This window comes from Conger conger, chromosome 12, assembly GCF_963514075.1.
Source record: "Conger conger chromosome 12, fConCon1.1, whole genome shotgun sequence".
NCBI classification, from domain to species: Eukaryota; Metazoa; Chordata; class Actinopteri; order Anguilliformes; family Congridae; genus Conger; species Conger conger.
The window spans coordinates 23,801,632-23,814,158 of record NC_083771.1 but is presented as its reverse complement, the minus strand read 5'-3'; the positions used below and the strand labels follow the sequence as shown (position 1 = coordinate 23,814,158).

General features: G+C 47.7%; 1 protein-coding gene across 4 annotated transcripts in view; it reads right to left on the bottom strand.

Moving 5' to 3' along the window:
- ewsr1a (EWS RNA-binding protein 1a) overlaps nucleotides 1-12,387 on the bottom strand; it is a 16,308-nt gene extending 3,921 nt beyond the window's left edge. Inside the window, exons 1-14 of one of the 4 annotated variants that reach the window (XM_061263432.1) lie at nucleotides 12,311-12,387; nucleotides 11,234-11,270; nucleotides 10,840-10,891; nucleotides 10,275-10,416; nucleotides 8,274-8,475; nucleotides 7,505-7,630; nucleotides 6,738-7,066; nucleotides 6,366-6,552; nucleotides 2,367-2,404; nucleotides 1,694-1,711; nucleotides 1,165-1,295; nucleotides 804-933; nucleotides 589-705; nucleotides 1-106 (exon numbers count right to left, since the gene is read on the bottom strand). The exon at nucleotides 1-106 is cut by the window's left edge and continues 42 nt beyond it. In XM_061263432.1, the coding sequence (XP_061119416.1) occupies nucleotides 1-106; nucleotides 589-705; nucleotides 804-933; nucleotides 1,165-1,295; nucleotides 1,694-1,711; nucleotides 2,367-2,404; nucleotides 6,366-6,552; nucleotides 6,738-7,066; nucleotides 7,505-7,630; nucleotides 8,274-8,475; nucleotides 10,275-10,416; nucleotides 10,840-10,891; nucleotides 11,234-11,270; nucleotides 12,311-12,326 (1,631 nt within the window). In that variant the 5' untranslated portion in view covers nucleotides 12,327-12,387. The remainder of the gene's footprint in view (nucleotides 107-588; nucleotides 706-803; nucleotides 934-1,164; nucleotides 1,296-1,693; nucleotides 1,712-2,366; nucleotides 2,405-6,365; nucleotides 6,553-6,737; nucleotides 7,067-7,504; nucleotides 7,631-8,273; nucleotides 8,476-10,274; nucleotides 10,417-10,839; nucleotides 10,892-11,233; nucleotides 11,271-12,310) is intronic. The other 3 variants (XM_061263433.1, XM_061263434.1, XM_061263435.1) reach the window with 3 other exon arrangements.
- Nucleotides 12,388-12,527: the final 140 nt, after the last annotated feature.

Below are 12,527 nucleotides of genomic sequence, written 5' to 3'. Positions count from 1 at the left end.
CCTCCTGACGGCCCCCCCCGGCCCATCCCGCGGGGGCCGCCCCGGGGCAGGAATCCACCACGATCTCCTCCCCCGCCGCGCCCCATCCCCCCGCGCCCCATCATGCCTGCAGGAGGGGGCCGCACGGTCAGTCACACACACTCCTGCTCACGCAAGCTTAACGTACACGTGCATCAACGCAACATAAAACCTGTGAATGAGACGCACTTGTACTACAGCACGTCTCGACTTCTGACCGTAACAAGAAACGCATCGGGTACAGGTTAAACTAGCAGCAACGACTTACATCTGAAATGTCAGTTAGGTGGCTAGCCATGTTACAGCAGAAAAACATACTTGTTAAACGAATGATGAACTTATGTTATGATGAGAATGATTTCAATGAATTGTAATTATATTGTCAGCAAATAATGTTTTGGCCAAGGTCGCTAGATTTGGCGGGGTTTAGGATCAGTCAATTGCTTCAGTAAACCCATCCAGGATTAGATCAGAGCTTCTGCGCACCGCCTACACGTGTGTCCTGCAAGGCTGGCAGAGAACAGGAAGTGAGGCCGGCAGAGAACAGGAAGTGAGGCTGGTTAAACAAACCTCCGCGCGCCATCATGCCGCGGCCGTCCCTCATGGGCATGCCCCCCCTCATCATGCCCATCATGGGCTTCCGCCGCGCCATCGACACCTTCAGCTTCTTCCCCTGGTAGTCCTTCCCTGCAGCACCACCGGGGGGAGACAAACACATTACAGACACACAGACACACAGACACACAGAGCGAGCAAGGCTGTTTAAAGTGAAGGGGAGGGCTCACCATCGAACCACTCGACAGCGGCTTTGGCGCAGGGCGGCTCCTCGTAGGACAGAGTGGCGTCTCCTTTGGGCTTCCCGGAGTCCTTGTCCGTGTAAATGTTGATGGCGGGGAGACCTGTGCGCTTGTTTATCTGTGGAGAGCAGAGAGCGCAGTTCACACGCCAAGTGTCTGCAGGTACTTGCTCCTACCGTGCACTACACCGATTTCACCAACTAGTTTAGTGTCCAAGATTGGTGAAATCAGGTGGTCTAGCGTATGAGCAAATGTGTGCGGACAGCCAGCACGTGGAGTTGACCTGCGCCATTAAACCCCGTCAGCATTAGAGACTGATCCAGTACGCCCCGGGCCCTCGCAGTCGTACCCGGATGATCCCACTGTGCTTGAAGAACTCGGCCATCTCGTCCAGCGTGGCGTTCTCCGTCAGGCCGGTGATGTAGATGGTGCTGTTCTCAGAGTCGTCCTGCTCCTCCATACGGACTGGTGGGAACGCACCTGCACATTAGCAACATCACCCGCCGTTTAAACCCACGGTCAATTATTCTAATTATATTTCAAGTGCAAAGAATGATAAAATATCTTTGCAAAAATAAACAAATGTTCAAAGAAAGCCCCCTGCGTCCACCCCCACCCCACACCAGTGCCTCCATTCCAGTCCTCAGTTGTCAAACGGTGTTTTTTGGAAACTGGCACCTGCTTTAGTGACAACCTGAACTGAAAAGTTCCTGGATACAACAAACCTTCAGACAGGTGTGCTGAGGACAGCCCCCACGTGCAGAGCTGAGCTAGGTTCCACATACCCACCCCCTGAAACAAGGGCCAATCACACATGGCTCTGAGGGGCTTCTGGCCAATCGGATGTTAGTTCACAGGTGAAGTAGGCAGAAACTCACCCATTTCACCGTCTGGTCCTGTTGGCCCGAGGAGGGGGGGGGGGCCGCGGAGGGGAGAGAAAGGTCAGAGGTCAGTTTCAAGTTGGTCCCTCCGATACCCCAGAACTACAGCCATTACCCAGGAACACCACTGCTTTGGTACGTAACTCAACCCGACTCTAAACACACTTCCCTTTAGGAAGGAATTTTGCATGGAGCACAGTTTGAAAAATCACTCAGTGAATTCAAGTCAAATCCAATTGAGGAAGAAAATAACTGAAAATTGATTTGAAACCCAGAGGCAGAAGTCAAGGAGTTCAAAGACCCCACTTTCCACCTTCTTAACTTCTAAAAACTACTCCTGGTACACTGAAAGGTAGTTATTCTAAAGTGAGCAATACACAGTTCCCCAGATTGAAATAAATAATTTGAAAAGGGTACATAGTTTCCCCATGGTTACCTTTGTGAAATGAACGAGAAAATACCCAAACAGAAAAATGTGTTTACCCTGTCGGATTTTAACTCAACAAACCCCTTTTTCGCCAGTAGCAGACCTTTGACCAAATAACACAGCACACCAAAATGAGTGCATAGTATTTTTTTTTTTTTATTATATATATTTTTTTAAAGCAATAAGTTTTAAAAAGTATGTTTTGTTTTTAAAAACTAGCCAGTGTAATACTCATTAACTTACCACCGGGCTTAATGAAGCCACCTCGGTCTCCAGCGATGCTGGGGAAATGAACGGAGAAATGAAGACGATTCCCCTTAACAAGCCACTTCTGCACAACAAGCCAGCCAGCTCGTGAGGGGGGCTCAAAACCTCCATCCCGAAATCACTTTCAAACTTTACATGGGGGAGGTTTACAGGAGTTCTATAACCATACACATTGTTCCCGGCTTGGCTAACACATGGGGTGGGTCGGTACATTGACAAAGGGAGAAGGAGACTCATCCTATCATTAACATTTGGCAGTTGCCTCTTATCCAGTGACTTTTCAATTTGAGGCAAAAAACACAAAAAAAAAAAAATGTTTACACTTAAATAAAACAAGTTTTATTTCAGATGCAATTCTCTCTTATAACCTGATACAGGGGGCCCCAATCTCGTCTAAAGAGCCGTGGTGGGGTGCGGGTTTCTGTCCCAAACCCAGCACTACGACACCCGACACTGACCACCAGGCTATTTCCCAGCAGCATGTCTGCCCTATGGGCCAGGGACTGTGTGCCACCTCCTAAAGTATGAGCCACTTCCTGAAGTAAGACCAGATGCAAAACCTGGGCAATGCATATAATATTAAAGTACACTACTTCTCATCCAGTGCACCCGCTGTATGCAGTACTGTAAGCAGTATGCTTAGACCAGGGGTGTCCAATCTTATCCAGAAAAGGCCGGTGAGTGTGCAGGTTGTTGTTTTAGCGCAGGACTAAGACAGCTGATTCTACTCATCAAGGTCTTGATTAAAGACCACGATTGATTAGAAAAATCTGGTGTGTTACTGCTGGGATAAAACAAAAACCTGCACCCATGCCGGCCCTTTTAGGATAAGATTGGACACCTCTGGCTTGGACCATACACAGAGGACATTCAGATTAGACTGGGGACTCCTGACATGAAAGAATGGGTGTATCACTGAAGACTGGACCTGAGAGGACCACTCCACTGCAGAAGCCCAAAATGCCCCTAAAGAAACCTGCCCCAAAAAGGGCTGATTAAATAGCCTCTGTGTGTCTGGAGAATTGCATCTGAAATATTCACCTTACAAAAAAATAATAAATAAAAATAAAAATAAAACAGCCCCTACATGCAGCTACAAAAACAAATAACCATTTACACCATTTGTGTTTACACTTAGCAATTAAACAACGTCTATGGAATTTACACAATTCTAAAAGAAACAAAAAGTTTTGTACCACATATCTTGAAAGGTTTTTTAATCTTTAAAGTACAGTTTTGCTTTTTTTTTTTTTTTTTTTTTTAATAATTCTTTTCTTTTTTTCCTCTCCCCCCGACCACATTGAGCCCAAACTCTGCCTCCCCGTTCCTGAGCAGGTAGCCCTAAGAGACCTCCTGTGATTACAGCCAGCGCACAGCCGAGTCTGTACAAGAACTGCTGTGTTTACATCTCTCCCAGCTGTGTCTGTAAAAGTGTTTAGATCACTCGCACTTTGTAACCTGCAGCGTATAAATGCGACAGCATGTTAAATGTTCAAGAAACAACATTTTCACTCCCAAACCCTTCCCCCCACCCCTTACCTGTGCAAAGGGGCAAAAGGTGAAAGCACACACTCACACAGGCACTAAAACTTTCCCACACTTCCACAAACGCACATGACACCATTTCCTTCTACCTGTAAATCAGAACCGCCTTCAGTTTGACACCAGGGACCGAAAGGTTCCCTTTACTCTGACAGCCCATTTCTGACTTCATGCTTTCACCTTTTTTTCTTTCACAGTCAACCCCAATATTTAACACACAGTATATATGCGACACAGAAAGCCCCAGGTAGATGACACTCCGTATTACTGCCCGTCCGCAGACATGGCATAGCCCCATACATCGCCCATCTACAAAAACACAATATTCACATTTGTATGACGTCATTATGGTCGGAAAGGATACCACAGGAAGTAGCTAGACGGGCCCCGGGTGGCTCTTGACTGCGGCCCATGCAGGATGCAACAGCAGGCCCCTGTAGGGGCCCCCGGCCCCAGGGAACGAGTCCCCAAATCTGGGCTTACGGGTGGCTCCAGTGCCCCTGGGCTGTGACATCCTGTATTGGGCCTGAGACCTGGAGCAAACGCTGTCCACACTGCGGCGGGACGGACACTCGGGCCTCACACAAGGAGGGCTTTGTAACAGACTACGGGCTCATTCCAACCGCTTATTGCAACCCTACTCCACCCCTAGCTGGAGAGACTAGAAAGAGGCTAGAGGGTTATTTATTTTAAAATGGATTGCTCCTTCAGACGCCACATGAGTAACAGACAGGGAGAGGTGGATCCGCAGGTCCATCATTTATACGGTCAGGCTGTTCAAAAAATACGAAGAGGACCTGACGTTTTCTTGCTCAAACATTGGGAGTTTCTAACTTCTAGCTCCTAGAAGGAATATTTAAGGTGTCGGAATGTCCTTAAAAGGTACAATAGGTAAGTCAAAAAAATGTTACAAGACCATTGTAAATCCCTTCCTATCATTGACAAAGGCTCACTGACATGTTGACTTACCCACTGCCTGCGTTTAGTCGTTAAATTCGGGTTTCAAAATATACAGTTGATGGACCGACACTCTGTACCAAAACATAAACGGAGAAGGGGGAGGGATAAACAGTATTGTGGTGTGACTGTTTGTTGCTGCTATTCCTCTCTTGAACGTCTGAAATTACCTACTGTACCTTTAAAGATGGTGGCCCTGGACGGATTCATGGTCAGGAGCAGGGAAAGAAATAAAAATAAGCGAGTGGAATGAGCCACGTCTCAGCATCACGTGACGGAACGCGGCAGTTACTCCACAATGCTACCCCCACCGACAGCGTTTGCTCCAGGGCTAATCCACACACCATCTTACCTTTGGCCATGAGCACACAGGGCTGAAAGTGGCTCCAGTAACCAGGGAGAGGGCACTATCTGGATATTTCACCACAAAGAGACCATTAAAAGGTCAAGTAAAGGCCACTAACAGGAACACTACCTGCAGCCTGTAGCCGCAGTAGAAAGCGAGTTTGATGGCAAGCTGGGCTGTGAAATCAACACTAAATATTAGGTTGCAACTAGTTAGTTAAACTGAGGCCATGCCCAGAGGATACCATTACCTAAACCAAGTTGACTAAAAGATTTTATGCTCGTGCACTTTTAATTAACGACAGCAGCAGCTACCACCGGTTCCAGCCAGCAATTCCTTACAAGCAATTAGTGGATGCATTTTGGACTGGCTAAACCAGGGATCAACCCTGGCCCTCAAATCCAAATCCAGTCCTGGTTCCCTTTTCTCCTGGGTAATTAGAGCTACCGACTGGCCAGACTGTCTTCACACCCAACACCCAGGTAAAGGGAGGGTGGGAAACCAGCAGTTTTTGTTTTTTTATATTACCTTTTGTAATCATTTACTGAGGAACTTACTCCTGTACTCAGTGGTGGGTCATTTTCTACTCCATACAAGTGGAAGGGATGTAAATCTATTGCACAAAACGGGCTGTCGATGTATGCAGCACTGAATTAGGTTTAGGGGCTTACAAGCTTTCCAATCCTTCACATTGGGGCACCATGTTAATGGACTTAGGTTTTAAGAATGACTTCACACCTACCTGGATGCGTGTATATATTGCAACTATGTCTGAAATTACTCCTAATTAGTCGTACATTTAAACTTGAGCGACATTTAAAGAGGCCACAGGAGACCAAGTAAGGGTCACCACAGGGGCATTCATTACCAAGAGTGACAGGGTAAAGGTCACTAGGAATATTTGTTGATCAACTACAGAAGAAGCAATTCATGTAGGTTTAACATGGTTATCAAGAGAAACCAGTCAAGAGCATTTGCTTCCCTTGGATCAATAACCAGAAATGTAGAATTTTGGTGGAAAATGTTGTGGGGGTTGGTTGGGATAAGGAGGGGGGGCGTCTTTCAGCCCTGTATGGCCGGTTCTGGTACCTGTAAGGTAACAGGGTGAGTCAAGACGGAGGAAAACTTACCCCATCCCACCGCGGCTGACGCCCCCTCTCATGCCTCCGCGCATCATCCCGCCCCTGTCGAAACCGCCCCGGTCGAAACCGCCCCTGCCCCGGCCGCGAGCTTCGCCCGGGCCCCCGAATCCGCCCGGCTCGGGGCCGGAGTAGCCTCCGCTGCCCATCCCGTTAGAGTGGTCCTGCCTGTAGTTACCTGGGGCAGGAGAACCAGAGGGGGATGAGTACAGCACTGCAGTAAAGCAAGGGCATCACCTTCTCTCTCTGAATAAATAATCAATCCTTCATCCAAAGCAACTTAACCTCAAAAACTAACATCGGCAGCCATTTTGATTTCTGAAATCCTACATTGGCCAACTAGACTTGGGCTCACACTCTTACCGTACTGGCTGGGAGGCTTGTAGTCGTTCTGCTGGCCGTAGCTGCCTGCGGCGCCGCCCTGCTGGCTGTACTGGGCGGAGGGGGGCTGGCCATAGGAGCTGGAGGGCGGCGGGTAGCTGGTGGGCTGGGCCTGGGGCTGTGGCGCAGTCTGCTGGGGAGGGAGGGCTTGCTGCTGATACGCGCCCTGGGCCTGGTACCCCCCCTGCTGGGCCTGGTACGCTCCCCCCTGAGCCTGGTACCCGCCCTGGGGCTGGGAGTACGAGCTGGCGGGGGGCTGCTGGGAGTATGAGCCTTGTTCATAGCTGGAGGGCTGGCTGCTGGCGCTGTAGCTATGGTAACAAACAGAAGGCCATTACTGGAGACCTGACACACATACCCCATCCCCACCCTGCCCCAGGGGTGGGTGAAAATGCAGAGAAACAGGGACAGCCAGGTTGGAGCTCTTCATTACAGTCAATGTGAGATTCATCGGGGGGAGGGCCTGCCGAAGGGGATTCTGGGAAATGCAGTCCCAATCAGGCGAGACGGGGGACAATCTGTACGTGAGATTTCAAAGCCACAAGACTACAAACCAAGCACACCAGCTTCAGTGAAGCACTGCTACTGTGATTAGCCCCGGGGAGTGACTGGAAACATGCTAGCGATTCAGTGTCCCCTCCCACCATGTGCACTGGGCAATCATAACCGTGGAGCACTCCAGTCAGAAAACCGGACTGACCAATTACCACACCGGTGATGAGCCACCAGTGTCTGGGGGAAGCCCGTACCTGGAGGGCGGGTAGGGGCTAGGGGGCTGGGCATAGCTGTAGCCGCCCCAGCTGTAGGCTGGGTGATAGAGGGCCACGTTAGCCTGGGGGTCAGCCGCATCCAGGGCCTGGCTCAGCTCAGGGGCTCTAAAAGTAAAACCTGCCAGTCAACTCAACCCCCCCCGCTGAACCAGAGGAAGGTCAACTCAACCCCCCCCCGCTGAGCCAGAGGAAGGTCAACTCAACCCCCCCCCCCCGCTGAGCCAGAGGAAGGCCAACTCAACCCCCCTCACTGAACCAGAGGAAGGTCAACTCAACCCCCCCCCCACTGAACCAGAGGAAGGTCAACTCAGCCCACCCCACTGAGCCAGAGGAAAGTCAACTCAACTTTTAAAGTATAGACTCATTATCTTTAAATATAACACCCATCATCTTTAAATATAACACCGATCTGTTACTATGACATTGTATACAGAATGTATCTGTGCCTGGAGCTACACGCTGAAAAAACTAACAAGATTATCTGATGGAGGGGCTGCACTTCTTCATACGTTTTCCCCACTCTAATCAACTTCTTAATCAAATGACGTTGTTCCTTCGAACAGCTGAGTCGGAGTGTCCCTGAACACCACACCTAACCCCCAAATGCTCCTGACGAGCTGGTTGGTACCTTGCATGGGAGCCAAACGCCGTCGGTGTGTGAATGGGTGAATGAGAAGCATCAATGGTACAGCGCTTTGGATAAAGGCGCTATATAAATGCCTACTACGAACACGGGCGTGGGGTTTACCTAGGGGGTGCGGTGGAGGCGGCCTGCTGGCCGTACCCGGGGTAGGCGGGCTGGGCGCCGTACCCGGCCTGCCCGCTGTAGGGGGTCTGTGAGGCGGGGGCGGACGAGGCCGGCGCGGAGGCGGAGTCATATCCTCCGGAGCTGTAGCTCTGGACGGGCTGACTGTAGCCCTGCTGACTGGCAGGAGCAGCACTGTACCCACCTGGGGAAGGGGGAGAGAACCAGGGCGTTAGACACAGTGCCACCTGCGGGAGGGGGAGAGAACCAGGGTGTTAGACATAGCGGTGCCTCAGCCCTGGAGTACACCCAGGTATGTTGCATTTGGTTCTGACCCCAGTTGCCAACAAATAATTCCAACAAGCCGTTCATCTTTAATTGGGCGCTTGTCATTTTAAGATGGGATCATTTAGCTTAAAGCATGTTATGCCAGAATAAAATTCCCATGTTAATACTGTGCACCATCTTGCAAACAATTACATAAGAGGTAACACAAGACTGAGGTCAACTAACAGGCTCATAATTAGGTTGTTGGAACAGTGCAGGTTTGCCTTAATTGCTTTGCCTTTAAATCCTTCATCCAAAGGGAGTTTTGCTGGCAGGCGTCACTTATAAAATAGATGCCTACTTATTGAATTCAGCACAATTATACACTTTTATAAAATTCGATTTTATATTAATTTGTACTTAGATTAGAATATATTCATAATATTGATAATTCACCATGAGCCATTAAGTTTATGCCAGTAAATGCTGTGTAGTGTGGATGCCTACTATAGAATACTAGTAGGGTCTTACTGATTTTAATGCATAGACTCATTATAGCTACTTTATTATCTTTAAATATAACACCCACCAGTTAACTATGACATTGTATACAGAATTTACCTACGCCCGGAGCTACATGCTGAAAACCTAACGAGATTATCGGATGGAGGGGCTGCATTGGAGCTGAGCATCCAAAAATTTGCTGCACTTCTTCATATGTTTTCCCCTCTCTAAACAACTTTTTAATCAAATGACGTTGTTCCTCCAAACAATGTTTGGAACGGCCAATTTTACTTAGTAATTCAGAAGGAAGTATCTTTTAAAACTACGTGTGAAACATTTGCTTTCCTACTTCCTAAATAAAGCACAATTAATGACACCTGCATTTTCACAGAATTCATTAATTCTCATATTAAACTCCACACTGCTATTATTTTGAGCACACCCCTTTCAATGAATGAGTCAATTACTCAGAACAAGCAGCATGCATGTCATGAGTTGGGTCTGTTGTTTTTCTATTACACAACTACATCTACAAGTAAATTTGCCATGCAGAAATATCACTACTGCATAAAGTGGTTCATCAGGTTACTGATGTTGTACTGCTATTTTTTTTATTTTTTTTATTTAACTGTAGATAACAGTAGCAACCTAGATAGCTAAGCATCACAGCTCCTGGATGCTTTCTTTTAAGGTGTTCGTGCATGGCTGTCTTGCTGCTGTGATCTGCAGTCTCAACTTTGCAGTGTGCAAACCACCATATTATTGGGCATTTGCTTAAAAAATCCCACAGGTTTTTTGGATGAACTGTCGTGGACTCAGCTGGGTTTGCAGACGCCATGTAAAAAAATAAGACGCTTCGGTTATAAATATACTAATCAACGAAATTACATCTAAATTACACTAATCGTCGCAGCCCTACTAGTATGCCTCCACAAAAAATATGCAAGTGCTTTAGCTCACGTGACAAAATGGCACAAATCCAAGTCTTTCCCCATCACTCAACCTTTCCCCATCTAAAGACATTCCTGACCCAGCTCCAACATTCCTGGGCAGAACTTCACTTCAAAAAGGAATGAGTATATCACAAAACAAAATAGGCCAACATTTTTCAGAGTATTGTGACAGCCTGTGTGACTGAACATTTCATTCCGAAAGCCCGCAGACTCCTGGAGAAGTGACTGTTCATTGGTCACTTTTGAGAGCACGTGCATGAAGATTGGCTGAGGGACTCACCGGTGGCTGGGGGCTGTTGGCTGTAGGAGGAGCCGTAGGAGGGCTGGGCGTATGCCCCCGCAGAGGCCCCTGGCTGGGCGTAGGCCGAGTCTGCAGCCTGGCTGTACGAGCCATAGCCCTGAGGCTGACCATAGCCCTGCGGCTGCAGAAAAGAGAAAACGTCCAGATATTTCAGCATCACTTTACATTTAACCTGTAGGTCCACTCCAACCCTAACAAAGCACACCGCATCAAACAGCTAGAGCAGGGCTGCCCAACCCAGCTCCTGGAGATTTTTTCACTCCAACCCAAAACAAAGCACACCTCAAGCAATAGCTAGAGTTTGTCAGCTGCTAATTTGCAGAAACAGGTGTGCTTTGTTACAGTTGGAAAGGAAACCTGCAGGACCATGGACCTCCAGGAGCAGGGCTGGGAACTCAAGACTGAGGTAAAGGCTTTCCCAAATCCTCATATGTTCACCCCCCCCACACACAAACAGCATTTCAGGCATGTAATCTGTAATCAGCGTCAGGGGCACAGAGCGTCAGGGGCCAACACAGCAGACAGTGCAGGCAGGCGGTCTCACCTGGGCAGTCTGGCCATAACTCTGAGAGGGCGGAGCAGCGTAGGAGCCGTACCTGTACACAAGCACACAGATCAATCACATCATTCTTTCACAAGCATTAATAAAAGCAAATGCTGCATTAGATTTTCAAAATATGTGGCTGCCGGCAACTGGGACACAGAAGGGTCCTGCCGCTGGGCAGGACTTAGTTAATCAACTAAGTCGCTTTGGGCAAAAGCGTCAGCTAAATAACAAATTATAGAACTCATGACTGATAAACCTTCCTGCTTTAAAAAAGGAGGGAATTCATGTCTTGTTGCAGTGATCCATTTAAACAATGTTGGTGCCAAAAACTTGGAAGGGCATAACATAATGCTAGGTTACACATTTAATCTTTTAAGACTTTACAACTCACCCCTGCTGGGCTCCGGACTGGCTGTATGAATTATAGTCTGGAAAAACGATTAAACGTAAACATGAATTAGTTGCCAATCACTCCCCAAACAGTCCCCGTACTACCAACCAGGCCAACACCCGCGTTACAGAAAGTCGGAATTGAGAATTGTATTAAGATTTAGCTAACATAATAATTTAGAACTTAATCTGGCTCTGATGACTAGAAATCCTGAGACAATCGCCAATTCTCCAAGCAAGCTAAATCAACCGGATTGATCAACCAGATCAATCGGATTAAATCCCGACCGAATCAGGATTCCGGTTTAACTGAACTAGGGCAGGCTAGTTACCCTAGTTAACTTAAAAAACACTACGTGCATATTCATCGATAGTAACACCGATGACGCCGGAGTCACTCTCAGCTAGACGGCGAATTAAATGATTAAGTGCATCTGTGTTGTGTTGGATCCATTTGCGCGGTGACCTCGTTCGCAAAGCCAATTTGAGTAGGCCGCAATCCTACAAATGGACACAGATCTAGAACAAAGATGGGCCTTTCGTGGCGTTGTAAAATTGCCGCTAAACTCACAGATAGCGTGGTTGTAGTGTTGTAGACCCAGCCTAAACCGTGTGGATAGCACAAAACGTTGATATGCCCTTTTCCACTTGGCGCGATTCGCGATCTAACGTTAGTTTGCCGGCATCATTCAATTTTTGCGCACACGCTCACCCAGTAGCCAGCTAAGGTTAGCCAGAAATGAATGGAAGTGCCAATCACATAACACAACTCATAAATGTGTCGCCAAGGATATAAATCGAAGTATGCATGCCAAATGCTATGAAAACAGCGCGCACCGCGATGAAAGCAACGCTATATGCTTTGCTTTCTGAGAAACATCCCCCCCCCCGAACATTAAAGTAACATTAGGCAGACGTAGGCGCGGGTAAATCGCATTGCAGCCCCAACCCCCAACTAAACAATTTAGTAAAATTAAATATCTGCAGCTCGATAAGTTCCATCTACACGACCATGTATTTAAAAACGGACCCGAAATATAAATTAAATGGGTTTTGTTAGTCTAGTCACTAAACATACCAGCTGCAGACGCCATTTCGTCGGTCTTCGGTCAGTGTGCCACGAAGGTGCGCAAACTCAGACTAAGGATTCGGGTCTGTACCAACCATTTCTTCCATACGGGGGACACGTACAAATACGTGGCTTGCTCCTAAATTGTTTACGTTTAATTTGAGTAAGGGATTACTTTTACTAATCAATCTAAAACGTTTCGTTTCTTAATTTTTTATTCTTTTTT